The sequence below is a fragment of the Trachemys scripta genome, chromosome 9 (genome assembly GCF_013100865.1).
Source record: "Trachemys scripta elegans isolate TJP31775 chromosome 9, CAS_Tse_1.0, whole genome shotgun sequence".
NCBI lineage: Eukaryota > Metazoa > Chordata > Testudines > Emydidae > Trachemys > Trachemys scripta.
In genome coordinates, this window is record NC_048306.1 from 78,232,129 (window position 1) to 78,253,498 (window position 21,370).

The following is a 21,370-nucleotide window of genomic DNA, read 5'->3' on the forward strand; positions in this document are numbered from 1 at the left end:
GGCTGTTGCTGTCTTTGCAGCTGTTCCTGCACGTGCCTTTTCATTTATTTGATGCTTGTATTTCTAGCCTGGATGCAAATCCAGCTCCCTTTGAATGATGTCATCATGCCTATGTGCTCTAGAATTGCTAGCAACACCAATCTTGTGCAACTTATGTTTGGGCAGCATGGTAACTTCTGTTTTCCTCTCTCAATAGTAGTAGCACTGTTTGCTATATTTTTTGTCCCAATGCAAATGAAAGCCATACTTAGGAGAACGTGCTTGCAGGGCCTTATCTCCCACTGACTTAAGTCAATGGCAAATCTCCCACTGACTTAAGTTAACTGGCTGTTAACAGGCATAAAGTGAAAGACTGATGTGGACATAAGTACTTTTTTTGTTTCAAGGGCTTAGCATGTCATTGGGTTATAAAACCAATTCTTCTGAGTGCCATCCACATCTCCTGGGAAGTGTGTTGTGGAGAGAGATGTCAGCTTTTTGGCCAAGTGCCACATATTGGTGTTAAATGGCATCTCGTAGGATATTGTTGAATCTCTGTGAGGAAAGAAAATGAAGTGATTTATGATGTTAAAAAAAAAAGAGTCAATCAAAGTCAATATTTCAGTGTTATACAGAAAATATATTTCCTCTTCCAGCCCCCACTCATAGTCTTCTTCAATTCTACGTAAGTCAGGTATTTAAACACTAGCAATTATGTAAATATACACAACATGGGCCTGATCCAAAGCCCAGCCAAATCAATGGGAATCTTTCTATTGACAGTGGGCTTTGGGTGAGGCCCTTCTATCCTGAGAAGTACCAAATGCTCTCAACACAAGTCCCACTCAGTGGGGATTGAGGGAGCACAGTGTCTCTCAAGAGTTACTCAGCCTCGCACAGGATCGAATCCTTAAGGGCCAGTGTTGCAGCACCTATTGGCCAAGATATTATTCTTGATAAATCAAGGCTGTTACAATGAACTTGCTTTTTGTGGGATGCATAAAGTAACGTGCTCCTAAATCATCTGTAACTGTAAACATTCAACAAAAGCATGCACTCCCTATGCAGGGAGGTGGGGCAAGTAACGCACTCAGCAATTGACTGGCGACTTGATTTTTTCCCTCCCCTTTAGCATAATAAAATATACACGACAGTGCCCAAGTATAACATTGTAAATACACGAGAGAAAAGCAATTCTGCAGTGGTATCATAGTATTCTCTTGGACTGGGCAAATGCAGGCCAGCTACTTCTAATCCCAGTCACCTACTTTTGCCAAGGCTAGACAGTTTAAAATATTGCAGACATAACGCTGCCCTAATTTAATGACACTCAGGCTGGTTGTTTAGCACAGCCTGGGCTTTCAGCCTAAATGTCGTTGATATGATAGCAAGAGAAAAACATCATGTGATAGCCGTCTGTGCTTTCCCCTCTCACTTTCACATTCCTACTTATTAAGATACATTGTTGCCATGGCTGACATTACCAGGGCTCACAACATCGCCATATTTTTTATCTCTTGTTTTAATACATATTTATGAATAGTCTGCGTAGAAAGTCTAATTACAATATCAAACATTCCACTATCTTTGTAACACTGTTGTCAGGAGTCAAGCACTTTGAGTGTTGTAAAGTGGTGTTATAATATGGGTAATCCGGTATATGGGAGCCAAATTACATATTGTGATACAGTAGCCTTATGGTTTTATGAAAAATTATGCAAGGATGGTGAAATACCGTATTTTGACCAACTAACATATATAGTGCCTGTGTTTTAACTATATGAGTAATGTAAATTGGCAGTAAAATCTGTCTAATTGGTTTGCTTTATATGCTGTTTTTCGGGGTGTCACGTTGTCTAGAATGGATCAAGACTGTGAGTCCTACCTCAGGGTAGATTGTCAGAAAAGGGCAGACACCCCAAATTAGTGCTATGTTCTATAATTTGATTTCACCAAGCCAGTAACAAATGTGAACATCTGGATCACTGTAACAGTCTTACCCTGGAGTCACAGACAGTCCCTCAGATAGAATCTCCAGTCTATCATGCCACCTAGACAAACTGGACTTAGTGATAAATGGTCAATCACACACATCAGGTTGCTTCCAGTCCCAAGAGACCAGTCACTTACTTCAGATCAATTGGTAACCAATAACAATGCCGGTAGCCAGTCCTGGAATAAACTATCTAAAGGTTTATTAATTAGAAATAAGAGAATTATTTACAGTTTCAAACAAGCAAACATAGGGTAGGAGGGCTATCTCTGGGTAGGAGCGATAGCTCAGTGGTTTGCGCCTTGGCCTGCTAAACCCAGGGTTGTGAGTTCAGCCCTTGAGGGGGTCACTTAGGGATCTGGGGCAAAATCAGTACTTGGTCCTGCTAGTGAAGGCAGGGGGGCTGGACTCAATGACCTTTCAAGGTCCCTTCCAGTTCTAAGGGATAGGATATATCCATTAATTTTGACAGAACAAGGAGCAATGGTCTCAAGTTGCAGTGGGAGAGGTCTAGGTTGGATATTAGGAAACACTATTTCACTAGAAGGGTGGTGAAGCACTGGAATGCGTTACCTAGGGAGGTGGTGGAATCTCCTTCTTTGGAGGTTTTTAAGGCCCGGCTTGACAAAGCCCTGGCTGGGATGATTTAGTTGGGAATTGGTCCTGCTTTGAGCAGGGGGTTGGACTAGATGACCTCCTGAGGTCCCTTCCAACCCTGATATTCTGATTCTATGATATACACACAAAGGAGTTACCATCTAAAGAGTGACAGAGCTGTAGTGATCTGTCTATTCAATGTATCTTTTAGGGCAGACCCAGGGGGGACCTCCTTGGGATCTTTAGCTTCAGTTTGGTGTCTCTAGACCTGTCACAGTTCAAACAGCAAAAAAGATGAAAAATCTTCTCATCAACTACTTTTATTTCCCTCTTCCAGCATTGAAAGCGATGAGAGGAAGCCTCCTGCATATATACTCCTCCAGGGTGCGATAGGGCCATTAACCATTAATTCCCTATTAATTCCCTATCTGATTTTGATAGTCCTTCTGGATGGGCTGGCGCGGAAGGTCAATTCCCATGCCTCAGTTCACAAGTTCAGAGCAAATATTTTCAAAGTTATAAAGCAAAATGTACATATTTTCTTATAACACGGAATACAGACATTATAAGTGTGATTAATGTATGCAGCAACTGACAAGCATTTCACAGATTCTAAATATTAAATACATTCTTATAAGACTAAAACCTATTCTGAGAAAAACTAACATATGTCGGAACTGGTCTGGTCTCCAGCTATAAGTTTGTCAGTTCTCAACTAACACCTGCAGTCTGGGCACGAGCTGGCATCTGGCCTGCCAGTGTCACAGCAGTGCTACCGGTATTCCTTAGCATGAATATGTTTGCTAGTTGCCTAACAGTAATTTGACCTCTTCCAAACTCTGAAAAGGATGCAGCATGATTAGATATGTTAAGTTGCTAATGCACCTGAAATGTGATAGCTTTTCTTTGGAATAAACATAGCATGGCATCAGTTATAGAAGAGTTGCCCTTCCCTCCTAGACAAATTTCTTTCTTACATGACTTTTAAAAGTCAGATTGTAGCATTGTTTTGTATTATTTAATCCCAAATATATTTTAGTTAAGAATAATGACTTTGCATGGAGAGGAAATGTGCAGAAAAAACATTCATAACTGCTAATACACAGATGGTATCCTGACTCAGGAGATGTTGATTATTATGGCCAGACCCTCAAGACTCAGCCCTAATGGATGAGAACAATTGAGTAATAAATTTGGCCAAGATGCATGTATTCTGACTTTTCTCATGCTGCATATTGAAGCACCGCTATGCTTACATTCCAGTAGCAACACCATAAATCAGTTCTTTGCCTGACATCTCTGCTTGTCTGTAACATCTGAGGACAGAAGGAGGGGGAGCTCTTTCCTGGTAGCTCCTCATTTACTGTCAAATGCATGTTGTTGAAGTATCATAATATCCAAATTGAGACTGCTGGAAAACACAGTACCAGTACACTGAGAGTTAGGATTACCATACGTCCGGGGTTTTCCGGACATTGCCTATTTTTTGAGCCTCCGTCCTCTGTCTGGGCAGATTTTTCAAATAACAGGAAATGTCCGGGGTTTTTGCAGATCAGAGGCTGCGGCTCAGAAAGAGCCCCGATTGATCCGCTTCCCAATTGGTCCCTCCCTAGCATCTGCAGTTGATTGGTCCATTCCCCTGCAACTACAGCTGCCAAATCCCACCCACCCAGACCCCAGCTCCCAGCCCTGGAGGGGGAGGGGTCCTGCAAGGAGGTGCCGACTGACGGCTGTTGCTGTGTCCTGGGTTTGTGCCAGTTGCCCTGCCACAGTGAGTATCCCCACCAACACTGTCCCCCACCTCCATTAAGTACCCCTCCAGCTCCCCCAATTGTATCCCCCCCCATGCAGTGTCCTCTTTTGGGGAACCTGAAATATGCTAATCCTACTGAGAGTAGTGATGCCATACATTCCCACCACCGCCTCCCCCTCTTCCTATCCCCTCATGTCCTCTTAGAGTGCCACAGCCATTTACATCAGAGAGCTAAATGTTCAGTCTCATTTATGTATAACATTCCAGATGGCAGCTATTAACCTAATTCTTTTCCAGTGACAGTCTAGATTGTAAAAGAAAGGACAAAATGACACTGCATTTTGTCTCAAATATCAGAATTGTATCTTGATATTGCATTATATTTCGAATTCTGCAAGTCAGGTTCCACCAACCAGTGTTCTTCTTTGGTTATGTGATTATAAATATAACACAGTCATGTTTGCCTGATGTGTTCTCGGGGCATTTGATGCAAGTTTCCTATGATGGGGTACGCCAGGCATTTGATGAGGTCCCAGAGTATTTACTGACTCTCCCTCTCTCTCCTTTGGCATACATCTGTCTCTTTGGGGGTGGGGGGAATTAAAATTAAAGGGAGCGTGCTTCAAGACACAGAACTGGTTCAGGTGTGTAATGCTCCTAGTGGTGATGCAAGTGCATGAGTACCAACCTCAGGGCAGATTGTTAAAAATGAAGGCACAAACCCCTAGTTGGTGATGCGTTCTAAATTTGGATTTCACCAATCAACTGCACCAAATGCAGACTCCTCAGGCACATTAGCAGCCTTAACACAGGAGTCAGAGAGAGTCCCCTTGGGTACTCCAGTCTGTCTTGCCACCCAAGTGAGCATATCTCTGTGATAGATGGCCCTTTACATGAAGAATCACAGCAACGTTCAATTTAGTCCTGATCTCAAAGGATCAGTAACTTATCCCAGATCAGTTGCACTTTAGGTCTCACACCAAAGACAATGCTTGTGGCCAATTCTATAGTAAACTATATGACGATTTATTAAATAGATAAAGGAAATTAGGGAGTTGTTTATAAGATTCAAGCAAGCAAACATAGACAAACCAATGAGTTTACAGTCTAAGGTTTCAAAAGGAAATATAGGTTTCTATAATCAGGAAGCTCTTTTTGACCTTTAGGGATAATCCAGGATAAGCAGCTGGGGATCTCTTGCTTATGCCTGGAAACACCTTGTCCCTGCAGAGTCCAAGCAGCATAGAGATACCTCATTCCTTTCGTTTGGGGTTTTTATCCCATCCTGCCATGTGCTTTGAGCTGCAAACTTGGCTGATGGGAGGAATCCACTTGCATCATTCATCTTAATGGGGAGGAGTGCAGAAAAAATTAAGTCTTTAGTTCTTTTGTTGACAATTCCTTAGTCAAGATATAGGGCAGTTTCAGTAGTAAGATCCACCTATAGCCTGTCAAGTATTGATGGACTTCCTCTTTTGAAAGGGGAAAACAATTTCTGTAGAAGAGCAGCTCTTCACACAAATTAATGTCCCTCTCCTGTCTGGTGATTCATAAAGTCACAGAGGCTCACAATACAACCGCTCAAATATTATGTTACAATATGGAACACAAATATTATTACAAGGAAGATTAATGCATGCAGCAACTCACAGTCATTTAATAGAGTCTAAACACTAAACATTTTCTTAGAATGCTAATATTTATTTTATCAATATTTACCTACAAGTGAGCTAGGCAGAGTCCAGCTATGTATCTGTCAGTGTCCACTTGGGACATGAGGACCTTGGCATGAGCTGCCAGCATCACAAGGTGAACCAGTGACATTTCCCTATTTGTAGCTCATCTCTTAAAAATCCCCCATAAAATGGAAGGAGTGAGTAAGAGACCATGAAAATCTATAGGGAAAATAGGAAAGTAGGAGACTAATCTGTGTCCACATTGTATCTGTGAATCAAGTTCTTTTTTAGTCTAAAATGGGGTAACTCAAGGAGTGCTCATACTGTAGTTTCACTTTACTCATTTGACAGTAATTAAGTCTGATTTCTACACTGCTTCAGTGTAAAATGTCATCTTTCAGGCAGCTAGTAAAGATCTGCGATTTTTTTCTGTAAGTCATTATCAGGGATCATTAACATGGATTTTAATATAAAAAAGTTAGAACAAACTAAAAATGGTCCAAAGGTGCTGATTCTTTTACAGAACATTACAACTTATATTAAATATGATTGGAAACTCATGTACTGAAATGAAGTTGGTTTATTTGTGCAAATTTGATTTAAATACCTGTCCATGCTGTCAGTGTGTTGCTAAAACATCAACCAGGATCAGTCAGCTAGAATGAATCTTTAAAGATTAAGGGCCATATTCCCTCCTGAGCCAAGATAGCTTGGTACAGGAGAGTGGGGGATGGGAGACTTCAGGTTGCTGATTACAACTACATGATTCTTAAATTCTCCTGACCCGTCTGACAATTATAGCAGCCTAAGGGCTGCTCTATACTTCTGACAGCTGACTATAGTCCCTAAGGAGCGGAGCTTTGTTTCATTACTGGCTCTTCCCCTCCCTCCCTTGACCTAGCTCTGCCCTGGGACATTACAGTTGGCACAGGAGCCAGCCCCACCAGCTTTTATGCCTGTTGGAAGTTCCCATCTGCTAGGGGAATTCTCAGTTTAGTAATCCTGGTCAGATTCTGGCTCCTTTGTGTTACTTAGTGTCAAGGAGCCAGACTGCAAACTAGAATCTGGCCCATAATCATCTGGAAATGTAATAGCTATGCCTTCCCTTTAAGACTTTGAGAATTATGCAACTAATCCCCACAAGCACTATCACTTGTTGACTTAGGGGCAGATGTTTGAAGGTACTTAGGTGTCTATCTCCCATTTATTTCAATGGGAGTTAGGCACCTAAATACTTTTTAAACATCTGGCCATTGGACTTTAGAGTGAAACTTGAAGTTATGTGGGGTGATGACATTACTCCAGCTTCAAAGGTGTTTCAGAACTGCTGTAATGTCATAGGCTCACAGGAGTTGAAGATTAAAAAGACCTACTAAACCAATTGCATCCTTCTGCACATGCACGACATATAGTCCTGTGCAGAAGGATGGAATATATCCGATTTGAGGGCATGTTTTTTTCAGCTGTATTTATAGCAATGTTGAAAATTGAGATTTATGTACTCATTTTATGCTTGAAATAACAAGCTAAAATTCAACACTTTGCTCATTTATGGATTTTTATTTTTTTATTTTTATGTTTATAATGTACCTCCCTCGCTCCACAAATCTCTAATATTTATTACGTAGGATTTGATTATCACATAGTATCCTAATCTTCATTTGAAATATTAGACTGGGTCCTCCAGATAGTCAGTTTCAAAATGCTACATTATTTGGTCAGATTACACACAATATTTCATATCTTGTCTACAATGGTAATTGTTGCATTTTTCTCCATTAACTGCACCCTGACTTTATTTTTTTTACCTGCAGTTGACATTTGAGGATATATTGCAAGGGACAAGGACACCAACCACAGCTTACTATGTATACCATTGGCCTGTTTTTTAAAGTTTTAACAAATCTTTAATTGTTTGAGAGCAGATGTTCTCAGCTAAATTGTCATCTGCCTTAATTTGATCAAACATATTCTGTCACTTTGACAGTCTAACAAGGAAATCCTTTTATTCATAGTAGAATCATAACACTACATATAACCATTAACTCAGACTTCCCCAGTTGCCATTTAACTGTATCACACCATTATGGAGAACAAGGACTAATGTGCTGATTCTGCTTTGAGTGGACTGACTCAGGTCTGAGTCCATTGACATAAATGAAGTTAGGTGGCTTTGAAACCAGTATAAGTGATAACAGAATCTGGCCCGAGAGCTTTAGACCCTGATTCTAGCCCAGACGCTGCCCTTATACAGTCCCACTGACTCCGTTTGTACTCTGGCCAAGTGCAGGGATCTGTGGCCAGCGTGTCTGGCACACTACAAAGATGTGTAAATAAGAATCTCACAAAATCTTCACAATGGCTGGAGATGTACCAAATGCAAACTAGCAAATCAGTTACACTTACATAGTATAGGACAAGAAGCAGGCCATGCATGGGCCTCTTGCTCCAAATATGTATGCTCCAGGGATTGTTTATGCCAGAGGAATGAAGCCCCTGACTGTGTTCATTAGAGACCAGATCCTCAACTTGTGTAAATTGGCACAGCTTTATTGAAGTCAGTGCAGCTATGGCACTTCATACTAGTGGAGGATCTGGCCTTAAAGCTCTCTTTGTGTGCTTCACCACTCACCCTCCATTTGCCCCTTCTTCTACCTAGCTCTCTATCACCACTGTATCCTGATCTGTAGTGTTGTACTAAAGACCTGCTACAGTGACCTTTTTTGTACATAAAAGTACAGAAGTGATTATATGAAATTACTTACTGTGAAATTAATTACTTTTAACATATGAAGAACCTACAAGTGGAGCTTCTTTTCGGCTTGCCTGCCTTCTCCATTCTCAGAGTTGTATGTATTCTTACTATCCATCCAGAGTTTCTAGTCAGATACTAAAGTGGATAATGTAGCTCGCTGGATTGGAGTCACCTCCCACCTATAGGAGCCATGCTGCTGGGGAGGAAGGAATCAGAGAAGCAGCTTAGGGCAGCCTTTTCTTGGGAATGAGGGTTCCTTTCCCGGGGGATTCCCAGGACACAAAGGGATAGAAGGCTGCAATACGGTACTCTGCTGCCTTCAGGATTAGTCCAAACTTTCCTGTCTGAGGAGAAAATTGCAAGGAAACTGTAAAATTTAGTTTCTGGGCTTCCCAATCTTTGTTCTGTGACCTTTTTAACCCTTACGTCTTTATTTTTCTCAACACTCTTTTAAATTTTTTTTTAAAAAAGAGTTAAAACAACATTGAGTCAGACTTTAAACTAATGAAAGAAAGGAGGATTTCATAAAGTGACTCAGCAAAACAAAGCTGACACATTGCAGTCCTCTAGCCTAGCTTAGGTAAATACTCACTGCATCACAGCCACGGTCTTGTGTTTAATGCCGCCCATATATTATGTCTTCTAGATAAAGCCATGTCCTGTTGTAGCATTAGACAGGATTATCTCTAGGTGTCAAAGCTGAATAAGAAATCTCTCACTTTCCTACCACCCTAGCTTGCAATTTCAGATTAGAATTTCTTTTTGGAAGAGGAGAATTTTATTTGGTTTTGGATGTGAACTGTCTTACAGATCATCACAGTCTTGTTAAATTTCTGCAGTTTTTAGTTAGATACGATACTTGGCCAGTCAGATCCTCCTTATGGTGGCTTGGAACATCATGAGGGAATTATGTTATATTTATGCCACAGCGTATGCACTGTGTAGATACATACATTCTCTGTGTGAGATCTTCATTGATTAGATGGCTTAGCAAAACATATATATTGAGATATACCTATCTCATAGAGCTGGAAGGGACCTTGAAAGGTCATTGAGTCCAGCCCCCTGCCTTCACTAGCAGGACCAGTTTTGCCCCAGATCCGTAAGTGGCCCCCTCAAGGATTGAACTCACAACCCTAGGTGTAGCAGGCCAATGCTCAAACCACTGAGCTATCCCTCCCCCTCATCATTGAAGGAACTTTTTTTGTGGAGATTGTTAAAAAAAAAATGCAGTCCATAAGACAGATATAATTTGGGGGAGGGGGGTAAGTAAATGTTGAATATTAGGAAATACCAGTTTTTGCTATTTAAGGATGAGACGTGTTCTTCTATGAGATGGACAGAGAACTCTAAAAACGTCATAAATGTCATAAAATTTGATTTCTTCAATTTGTTCAAATTTACCCTTGAGTGCATTTAAGAGTTCAGGTACAATGTAGGTACATTCTTAATATAGCCTTCCATTCATGTGTTTCAAAAAAGAATAACAAGATATTTTTAATATTAAAGTGTATATTTTGGGGCTGCAAAATGGCCCTGTAAAGTCTGCATTCTCAGTGTCTCAGCCCAATCCAATTGCCTTACGTAGGGGTGAGGCTAATGGAAATGATGGTGGACTGTGTCCCCCAGATCCACATGCAGAGGGGATTCTCTGAGGCATGGATTGTCTCCTCCCATCTGGTAAGCAAGGTCAGCTTCCTACAAGGAATGGCCTTCTTTCCGACTTCAGAGAGGGCTCTCTGCTCCTGCGATCTCTGTGAAAGACTGGGATGGAAAGAGAAAAAGGGCAAGGACTAGGTAAGCCAGGGGCAGGAGTGTCCCACTCTGTCTCTGTGGACGTTACCTGGAAAAGATAATATAAACTGGGTCTGGATTATCTGGAGCTTTTCTTTAGAGCCACTTCCATTGTCTCCTGCTCCTCCCCCCAAAAGGGGTCCCTAGGGCAGCTATAGCTGGGGAAAGCCCCTGCAGCAGTGTGGCTCCAAAGAAAACATGCCACGGAGAGTTGCTTTCTCTGCCTACATAAGGATGGTCAGGGCCTACAGCAGATCCCAGGAGATCCATGGGACTTGGGGGCCGGCCCTGTGACTCATTCCAAATAGGGGTAAACCACACAGCCCCAGCAGAGCAATAAGGGATGAACTCCGTGAAGGGATTCTCATTTAGATTTCCTCCATCTGATCCCCATGCCACAGGTTTTACTGTGTGAAGGGATACTCTGGGGAATTTGCTAAGGCTGTATTAACTCCCACAGCCATTGTGATCCCTGCTGGGGGTATGGATAGATGCAAAATCGGGAGGTTGGGAGCATAAGTTCTTCTCCCTCCAGACAGGTCCACAGCTCCTCATCATGGAAGTATTTTTGGCTTTCTGTAGCAAGGCATCTCTTCCCTAATATGCCTCAGCCTGTCACAGAACCATCGTCCATGACCTTCTGAGGACTGCTAGCTCAAAAAGCTACAAGTATGTCTCTCAACTTGACCAGCGAGATAGTGCTATTGTTTGTTTAGTACCGGCATCTGCATTTTTTCTGTACATTTGTGACTGTAATAAATTGGTATATATGTTTATCCATCCTTGCTCTGGATAAACAGGATTCAGTAGATTGAATCTCGTAATGGAAACTATATTTCACTCATGGAAATGTTCTAAATAATTATAAACAGGTGCTCTGAAATATACATTTTAGTGCAGTATTCTTTAGAGTGACTGCAATGGATACATAACCCCAAAGCAATTTAAAGAATTATGTAAAATCCCATTATCAGATATACTGAATTATGCAAAGATCATTGAAATGCCAATTGGCTCACTGTGAAAATGAGGTTCATATATGTTGAGCTGCCAAGAGTAGAAAAAGATAGGTAGAAAAAAAAGTTGTTGTTTTTTTTACTTAAAAAGAGAGTTCAAATTAGCTTTTTAGTTTTTTTGAGCAAAATTCAGTATAAGGTCAAACTATATTGAGTTAATTTGTTTCCTGAAAAAGCAAAGCCAGGCCAGATAAAAACAGCTTAAATTGAGGCTCTGTTTTTCTGTCTCTGCTCCTGCTTGGATTCATTTAAAAGATTAAGGGAGGAAGCAAAAACTCACAGTTTAAGAGATCAGTTCTCCCAACAAAAGATTTTATTCTCCTTGTATTTTTGTTTTTTCAGTTGATTTAGTGTCTCAGAGGAAGAACGGGCTTCATTGTTGAAAGTTTAAGAACAGGGCTTTTCAATGATGCATAGGGCTTTTCAATGATGATGTTTTCTAACCTCAGTGATATGAAATGTAAAAGGGATACCATCTTAAAAATCATACTTCTCTCTGGTAATGTTTTATCTACTGTTGTGATATGTGTTGTTACAAAAATTACTATAACAGAGATTTACTGAGGGAAATTGTTTTTCCTGCTTTTCAGTGTGTTTACTTTGTGCATTTGGCAGCATTTTGTGTGTACTCAGTTTTATTCTTTCTCCTGTATATTTAGTAAACCCAGCATTTTCCAAAGTGACCTGTGATTTTAGGTACCACCTTTTTGGATGCCCAACTCCGGAAACCTTCGGCCTAGTTTTTAGAGTGTACCGCTTGCACAGTTTCCAGTGACTTCAGCTGGAGCCATGAATGCTCAGCACTCCCAAAAACGAAGCCTCATAGTTTCACAAGCTGGGACCCCAGACTTTAAGAAAGGCACCCAGAAATCAGAGGTCACTTTTGAAAACATTTTCTGAAGTAATTTTCCTTTGTTACTTGTGGGGTCTTTCATACAGCACCAGGGAAGAGAGAAACAGTTCTGAAATAACAAGCAACGTTGTCTTCTTAGCTGGGGGACTCTGGGGTAGGTGATGTACCTGAAATTACTTCTACCTCATTTCTTAAAAAAATGTAACTGAAGTTCACATTGATGCATCCTTTTAATCCAGACAAAATTAGCATGTCCAATTTATTGTATAGAACATGCATATTACTGCCACTGTTGGTTTCTGCCTCTCAAAGATGGTGTGTGCCACTTCAAAAAAAATGTATTTTATATGATAACCTTTTCCTTTCATTGCTTCCTATTCCCCTTATTGTAATGCAAACAGATCAGTCTTTAGCATGTTGAGAATAGTACTTGTACTTTCTTGGGCTCACTTCTAAAGTTGGACTGTACTCCAGTAGTTGGATGTCTGGCTGTATAAACTTTTGCCAATGTGGAGACTTGTGGAGGCAGGTCTGTGGATTACATTAGTGCTTTGACTAGGGCATTTTTAATTGAAAAAAATTTTGTAACCACAGAAAACAATTATGTTTTCTTTTTAAGGAAACAGCATTTCGTTCACTTTTAGCAACAGTGGTTCTCTGAGAACATGCTGTAAAACATATAGTTTAGTGATACTACTTTAATGCTATCATTCTTTATTTGTTGTTGCTCTTATAAATATTTGGTTATCCATAGAATTAGCTGTTTTTTCTCCCTAGATCTTTGGTTTCTCTTGTTTGGTAAGTGACATAATGAAGGTAGATATTCCTGTGGCTGTTTTAACACCAGTTATGCTCATTTCTCCTATGTTTAGGGTCGATGCTCAAGAGAGAACTGCAAATATCTTCACCCACCCCCACACTTAAAAACACAGTTGGAGATAAATGGACGCAATAACCTGATTCAGCAGAAGAACATGGCCATGCTGGCCCAGCAAATGCAACTAGCCAATGCCATGATGCCTGGTGCCCCATTACAACCTGTGGTAAGCATGTTTTCAACTCTTATTTATCAACAGGGCAACATAGTGAAGAGCCACAGATAATTATAAAACGAGTTATTGCAAATAGACTAAGACTGATGATATAAGATAGCCAGTATCAGATATCTAGTAAGATGCCAGTAAAATTTGGCATCAACCACTAAATGATGGAGAAATCAAATACAATAAAATGCCTTTCTGTAACCATTTATAGTGCTTTATTTTACCTTGTATGAACTGTATTTGGAATAATATTATTTCTTGTTTTGTTGATTTAATTATGTTAATTTTAATTTGAAAAAATGTATGTCCATCCAGAGTGCCAGCAAAATAGATTTCCTTTGCACAGTTCACATGCTATAGGAATTTTAAAATTACTACATTTTCACAGTACGCTGTTAGACAAAGTTCAAAGCTGGCAGTTAGACCTGTGTGTTTAATGTAAATTTGACATGCAAGGTCAACACATCAGGCTTGTCAGGCAGAAGGATCAGTAAATTAATTCCATTTTTTAAAATGTGAATAATAAGGAAAACCTATCAGAAATCTGTTCTCTAGTTACAACATGACCTAATCATTAATACATATTGCCTGTCCTACTTTTCTGATACCTTGCTTAATGTGCACATGGCAGTGTATCACGTAAGCTGGTCTCCAAGGGGATGAGTTAGTTTATATTGCTGCAATGATCCACAGCTCAGTGTATATAAATATGACTGTCATCAGCCAACTATATACGTACGCAGTTGGGAGTTGAACCCACAGTGCAGGACACATCGCTGATATAATTCCACTGAAATCAGTTGAGTTAAACTGAGGATATTTGGCCCCCAATCCTTCAGGTCCAAGCCACTAACTCAATTACTGGAGGGCACCAAAAAAGATGAACAGGACTAGTGTGTTCTATGCAAAAAAGTACATTAGGCAGTCCACTGCACTGCCAGTTGCAGGAGTTCTTTTATTTCATACATAGGGATGAAGGGAGGTAAAGTGATAGCCTATGAGAAGTGAATGGATGGAAAACGCTACATCTGCACTTTCCCCTGTTTGTTCCCCAAGCATCCTATCTTGGTTGTGGGTAACTTGATGAAATAGAATTCACCCTTGGATACCTTCCTTTTGCCTGTTTCCCTAGCAGACTGCATTAATAATTTGTGATTTTCTTTTTAACTTGATTTTTATTTTAAAATAATGTAGTAATAATTTAAAATTCCTAAATGTAAAAGTAGAGACATTGCAAAAATCAGAGCAGTAGCAAGAACTATCATAGTTGTGTAAAACAGTTGCAAGGTCCCACGCTTGCTGGGTTTAAAAATATCAGTAATTTTTAAAACATATTTTAATTAGTTAACTCAATACAATTATTATTCTCTCATAGAACTATATGCCTCAGTCATTCCAAAAAAGAGGGGGGGAGGGATCTCCATATTACATCGACATTGATACCAATTATCAATACCATACGTTCAAGGTGAGAAAATATTACATTTTAATTTTTGCTGTGTTGTGATAGGCCTTTCTTCAAATTAAAAGTAGTACTAGTTAAAGCAAGGAAATTAAGTAGACTGACAACAGCATACTAACTCCAGAATGTTAAGGTACCATACTAACAGTGGAGATGACATAATGTTATCAAAGTATAACCCAGACAGTACTCTAAGATGTGGGCCTACCAAAGGCCTCAACCTGTGAGTTGGTGCACCCTGTCTTTTGCTTGCTTTCTAATATGAAATAATCCCATTCTTTGTACCAATGAACTAACTCAAATGAAGAATATGTCTTGTGGGTTATATCTTCAAAATAGCCCCAAACTGGTCATCCAAGTTTTTGAACATCCAAAACCATAGATGTGTTTGTGCAAATCCAAGTTTTGGACCGTGCAAGAACTTGGCTGTGCAAGTTTAGGATGCTTTGGAAAAATATTGTCCATAACACATAATTGATTTGTATAATGCAGTATAACCAAACACAGCTTCCACTTGTCCTTTGCTTTGCACATACTAATGTATAGATGCTAGAGTTAAGCTGTAATGACATTTCTATTTTAAAACAATACTAGAACAATGATTTTCGGCAAGATAAACAAATGGAAGTAACATTTACTTTAATATTAAATTTGGTAGGTCAAGTTCTGCCTTTTCTTACATCCATGCAGTCCCAAATTGGGAGCAGAATTTAAATCAATTTATTTTAAAGCATAGCACAAAGGCTTCTGTTTGTGTTTCAAAAAGCCCTTTATATTAAGGGACAAAACTCTTACATGTGCAATTTTGGTATGTAATCACTTGAGTGCAAAAACAATAAATTTATTTTTTCAAAAGCCATGTGCATTCAATATGTGCATGTACAATAGGGGGTTTTGATGCACCAGCGATATTGTCTGCAAATGGATGCCACTCTAATAATCTGGCCCTAAAATTGTTTAATGGTTTCCTGAGCATAATTGAAACAGATGTTATTACAGAGTATTGTAGGAAAAATATATATGATCCCATTTGACTCTGGTTCTTGTTGCCTTGTGTTCTGTTTACTAAAAATCAATAACAAATGATTTAACAAAAGCGAAATGAACTAATTTAGCGAAGAACCTGAAGTGAGGAAGTAAAGTGATAGGATCAATTCAAAAACCATACTTCTGTTTGACAAACATTTTTAATTATTTTTGATACCAGAATTGGCTGTGAATACTATAACTGGAAGAGATTAGAGAAAAAACATTTTCTCTTTTTTTTTTCAGTTTATTTACTTCATTCTTTTGTCAGCCTTTATGTATAATCTATTTCCTCTGATATAATCTGTTTCCCCAAGCTGAAGAGATTTAAATCAAGGTAATTTAAATCATTTATATCACATGATTTTTAAAAATCATTGATTAAAATCAGGCTGAGGTTTTATAAAACTAATTTGAAAATTTGTGCTCTTGCAACTTCAGATTAAAATTTATAATAAACTAAATGTTCGATGATGGGGGCACTGCTAGTAAGGTATCTTACTGGAATTTTACAAATTGCAATAGTCAAAAATATTGAAAATGAATTGACTCTGTAAACACTTAAAGTATATAACTTTATTCCCATCAATTTCATATGCTTAAAGTTAAATATGTGCATAAGTATTTAAAGCACCAGGAGCTAAAATTATAATTTTTAATAAAACTTTTCTCAAAGTGCCATAGAATCTTTGTCACTTCAAAACAAAACTGCTTCAGTGCTATCAGTGAAACATTATTTAGATTTTCTGTACATTAACAGTTATTGTGAACTTTTTATACACACAGGCCAGCATTTTCAAAATAGCAGTCTTAAATTGGACTCCTAAACCCACATTTAGGCAATTAAGTGTGGATTTTCAAAAGCACCTAGGTGACACAGGAGCACAAGTTTCATTGACTTCAAACTAAAAACTCTGATGGAGGAGTATATCCTGGTCGAAGCACTTCAGCTTTCTTGACTGGTGGAAGTTCAGTATCTTGGAAGGTGGTGTAGGTTACAAATATAGCATGGACTATTGCTTATCAGTTTTGTGTTTGGGTTTGTGTTGTTCTCACAACAAGGATGTTAATGAGGCCCTGGACTTGTCTTTTTCAGCACAGATGAGCATTTAAGTATGAAAAACATTTAAATAAAAAAGTAGGAAGACCGGTAGACCCCTGCAAATCCACGGATATCTACTTTCTATCCGTGGCCCTTTTTTTGTGGATTGGATGTGGATACGAGTTTTGTATCTGTGCAGGGCTCGAAAGACGGGATCATTAAAAAAAATTGACAGGGGATTTAGGGACAGATACTGAAATTTCATTTATGAAATGACTAGATTTCAAGTTGATGCACCTCTTCAATGTACTAAAACAAAATTAAAATACCACATCAGCTTAACATTCCCGATCTTAAATTCCTGAGCCTTCCAATTCAGCCTCTTCTCTCACTTCTGCTTATTTGCATTTTCTAGAAACTTTTGCTGCCTGATGGATAGAGCTGGGGGGTAAATTGTTTCTGACAGTTCAGAATGTCTCCCAGTTCTCCACACCCCACAATTGCCAATAACCTGATAGTTGTTAGAGCATTCACCTGGGACATGGAAGACCTATGTTCAAATCCCTCCTCTAAATCAGGTAGAGTACAGATTTGAACTCAGGTCTCTTCCAACCCTGGTGAGTGCCTTAGCCCCCAGGCTATTGGCTACTCCAGAATGGGTAAAGGCTTGCATGTGTGTTTTCACTCTCTCATATATATTTTGACCAGAAAGTCCCATACGGGATCCGAGAGAGCTTTCTTGATGAAAGTTTCAAATCTGGAACGTTCCCAAGATCAATTGCAGAATCAGCATAGTCTGACCAAAAAAAATCTTTTGTCAAAAAATTCCTGACCAGCTCTACTCCTGAATTTCTGAAAAATATAATAAACATGAAAGAGATATTCTGAAAATACTGTCACTTTAACACCCTTCCCATCCTAATGCAAAATGCATACATCTATGGAGAACGCTCAGACCAAGCAGAGGGTCAGAAGCAATGGTTCAACAGTGCTGAAGCATTGTCTGTCCAATAGCAGTATTTATTCACTGCTACCCCTCTACTGGTGGCAAAGAGAAAGGTAACTTCAAATCTGCATTTGGGCATGTGTCAACTTTTAATAGTTTTTCTTGGCAGGCAGGGAGGTGGGTAGGATTGAGCCAGTGAGCAGGTGACCACATCCATCGGGCTTGAAAACTTGAATCCTGCACAGGATAGTTCCAGGCCCTGATCTAATGCAAACATTTTGGAGAGTGGGAAAGAGAAGAGGGGATATAAGCTTCTCCAAGCCCTAAGCAGTGTTTATCCTGAGCCTCTGAGTCCATCTCCTCTGTTTCTTCATTGTGTTGATGGCTAGTCCCTAAAGCTTATGTAACATTTGAGGGAAGTCTAGCAGAATAAAATACAACAGGCTCGGTCCCACTTTATGAAAAACAACATTTTAAGGTGGCAAAATTCTTCTTGTGTTTAAGCCATGTTAGAGTATAATCCAGGAAGATACCTATTTTTGTACTCTGTATGTCAAGACGGTCCGTGGTACATAGGATAGTTTTAGAACACTAACAGGGTCACATAGCTGAGGAGAAATCCAGGACACAGTCATCCAAGGTGAGTCATCATGGGTGTGGGGAAGAGTTTAGCTACTGTAAAATTCATGTCCTACAGATAATCATATCTGTGCAAAGTGAGTAAAAAGTATTATTAAAATTAGTGCCTAGAAGCTCCAGGCAGGATTGAAGTCCCATTTTGATAGACACTGTACAAATACATAAGGTGACACAGTCCTTGTCCTGAGGCGCTTACAGTCTAACTATGGGTACATCTATACTACCCACCGGATCGGCGGGTAGTGTTCGATGTATCATGGATCGATTTATCGCGTCTCGTCTAGACGCAATAAATCGATCCCCAAATCGATGCCCATACTTCACCTCATCAGGAGGAGTAAGCGGAGTCGACAGGGGAGCCGTGGCGGTTGACTCGCCACCGGGAGGATGGCCAGGTAAGTCGAACTAAGGTACTTCGACTTTAGCTAAGCGAATAGCGTAGCTGAAGTTGCGTATCTTAGTTCGAACCCCCCTGCTAGTGTAGCCCAGGCCTACGTGTAAAACACTGCTGTTTTGACTTGTTTACATTTTACATGGGTAAAGTATGTCACTGCACAAGGCTCAACACAGTGGAGAGTCAGAAAGAACCACATCTGCAAACCCCACAGATATATACTAATTCTTCTTTCAGCCTTCTCAGGGCATCCTCCTTGTACTTAACAGGATTGCCTAAGATTCTTAAATTAGTGATTTGTGCTTGTGAACCAGGCAGAGCCTCTAGCCCATGAGTGCTACCAGTGCTGGGAACAAATTTTGCTTCCAGTGAAGTTTCAGTGGGAACAAGTTTGTGCTGCCAACGCCCTGATATTGTGTATGGACCTGAGGGTCCACTGCTTATACACTGCCAGAAAGTTGTGTCCCTTGATTTGACTATAATTGTCAGCCAACGGTGCATTCTATAAAGCTACCTGGGAATTTATTCTAAACTGTGAAACAGTGTGAAGTTTTGATCGTGGATCTCTCTTCCATTTCCATCCTGCTCCCCAGCCAACCAGCTGCTGGGACCTTATCCTCCCCCCCACCTTGATTGAGGGTGAAGAGATGGTCTGTAATGGGAAGTCTTCAGCAGCATATGCCAGCACCTTTACTTTCGGAGGCTTGTTGATTAAAGAAATCCCCTTTTTGTTGTTAAAGTAATAACTTAATATTGCAGGCACAGGTAGCAGCTACTGAAAGCAATATTATAAATTGCCTGTCTCATAACTTTCTCAGATTCCTTTTTTATGAAAATTGCCATGTTTGGTTTCATTGTGGAGGTGTTGGGGTTTTTTGTTTTGTTTTTATGTTGACAAGTGAGCCAGTTTAGCCCATTCTGAATTATTCTAGCTTGCGAACACATTTCATATGTGTTCTGATCAAAACTGGCCATTTTGTATGTGTCTATTAGAAGGTTTCTGAACTCTTTATTAACATGGGTTAAGGACGTGTTTATTAAGGATCATTGTACTAAAGCCTGTAACATTTGCAAGCTGAATAGGGTTCAAGGAACCCAGTGAGTTGCAGGCAGCTGTATTGGAGCGTGTTGGATTACAAATGAGTTTATCGTATCTACAGATCCTGGAATGTATTGGCATAAACAAACTCAAGTCAAATAGTTCTATGTTTTATTTATTTACTTTTGCTTTGAGGATCCAAGGAAATTAAATGTAAACATAAAAAAATAGAAATAATTTAGTACCAAGATTGGAAAAATTAAGCTCTCAAAAGTCATGAAATTCCCAAAGTAAAGGTTATTCATACAATGTTAATGCAGTCTCATTATCCGGCTTCACCAGAAGGAGGGCAGGAGACACTGGATGTGGTTTAATTAGGCCGCAACTTTATTATTAACTGTCTGGGGGTACCCAATAGATAAAAGTTTTACAGTGCAGATGACTCCATGATCATTTCAATAGTTACCCAGGGGCTTCTGTCCGCCCACCCTCCCCGTCCATTCTGCTCCGCAGCCAACTAGCTGCTGGGACCTTATCCTCCCCCCACTTTGATTGAGGGTGAAGAGATGGTCTGTAATGGAAGGGTGGCTGGCTCCCTACTATTGAAGCCAAGAACCCGCAATGTTTCCGTTCCTTTAACAAACGCCTCCTTTTAAATCCCTTACCAAATCATTTATCTGATCATTGTATTCCTTCCCTACAAGCTTGCACCTATGTACTTCCCCCTCCCCCCCCCAGCTCTTCCAGCCCCCTGGGGGGAGGGGGAGAAGATGAGTCAACATCCTCATGCTGACCTGATCTGTGTCTGCAGCAACTTCCGCGCCTTTGCCCTTAAAGAAGTACACAACTTCCCCTGACAGGCTAGACAACGGCCCCCCGGCTTGAGGTGCGGTGCGGTCATTGTCAGATTTTGAAACATATTGTGGGTGCAAATAGTTGCAAGAAATATTTTGTCCCTGCTATTATTTGTATGAACAATTTCTGTTGCTTGAAGATCTATCTACATGACATATAGGCACAATGAGGGGTTTAGATATCTGGGCAAAATTGCTGTTTGAAGCCACAAAATTAGATGCATAAAGAGAGAGGCCCAGTTCTGCCTGAAAATCAAGTCTTCCTGTTTTCCTTGTTCACTGTAAACCTTAATGTATTTATTGTTTGCTTTTAATGTTAAGATATATGGGATATGTAATGAGACCAATTTATCCTTGTGGGTGGAGCTGTTTGGAAATTTTTTGTCGAAATGTTTTTTCATTGAAAAATGCCATTTTCATCATACTTAAATATTTTGAAAAAAGTGTCTATTGTGATGAAAATTCCCATAGAACAAAATTTCAAAATAAAAAGAAAAATTTCAGTTTTG

General features: G+C 39.8%; 1 protein-coding gene across 16 annotated transcripts in view; it reads left to right on the forward strand.

The window, feature by feature from the left end:
* MBNL1 (muscleblind like splicing regulator 1) overlaps positions 1 to 21,370 on the forward strand; it is a 196,201-nt gene that overhangs the window by 144,664 nt on the left and 30,167 nt on the right. For 12 of the 16 annotated variants that reach the window (XM_034782406.1, XM_034782419.1, XM_034782414.1 and 9 more), the window contains 2 exons: positions 13,289 to 13,459; positions 14,835 to 14,927. In XM_034782406.1, coding sequence (XP_034638297.1) covers positions 13,289 to 13,459; positions 14,835 to 14,927 — 264 coding nt within the window. The remainder of the gene's footprint in view (positions 1 to 13,288; positions 13,460 to 14,834; positions 14,928 to 21,370) is intronic. The other 4 variants (XM_034782412.1, XM_034782415.1, XM_034782416.1 and 1 more) reach the window with 1 other exon arrangement.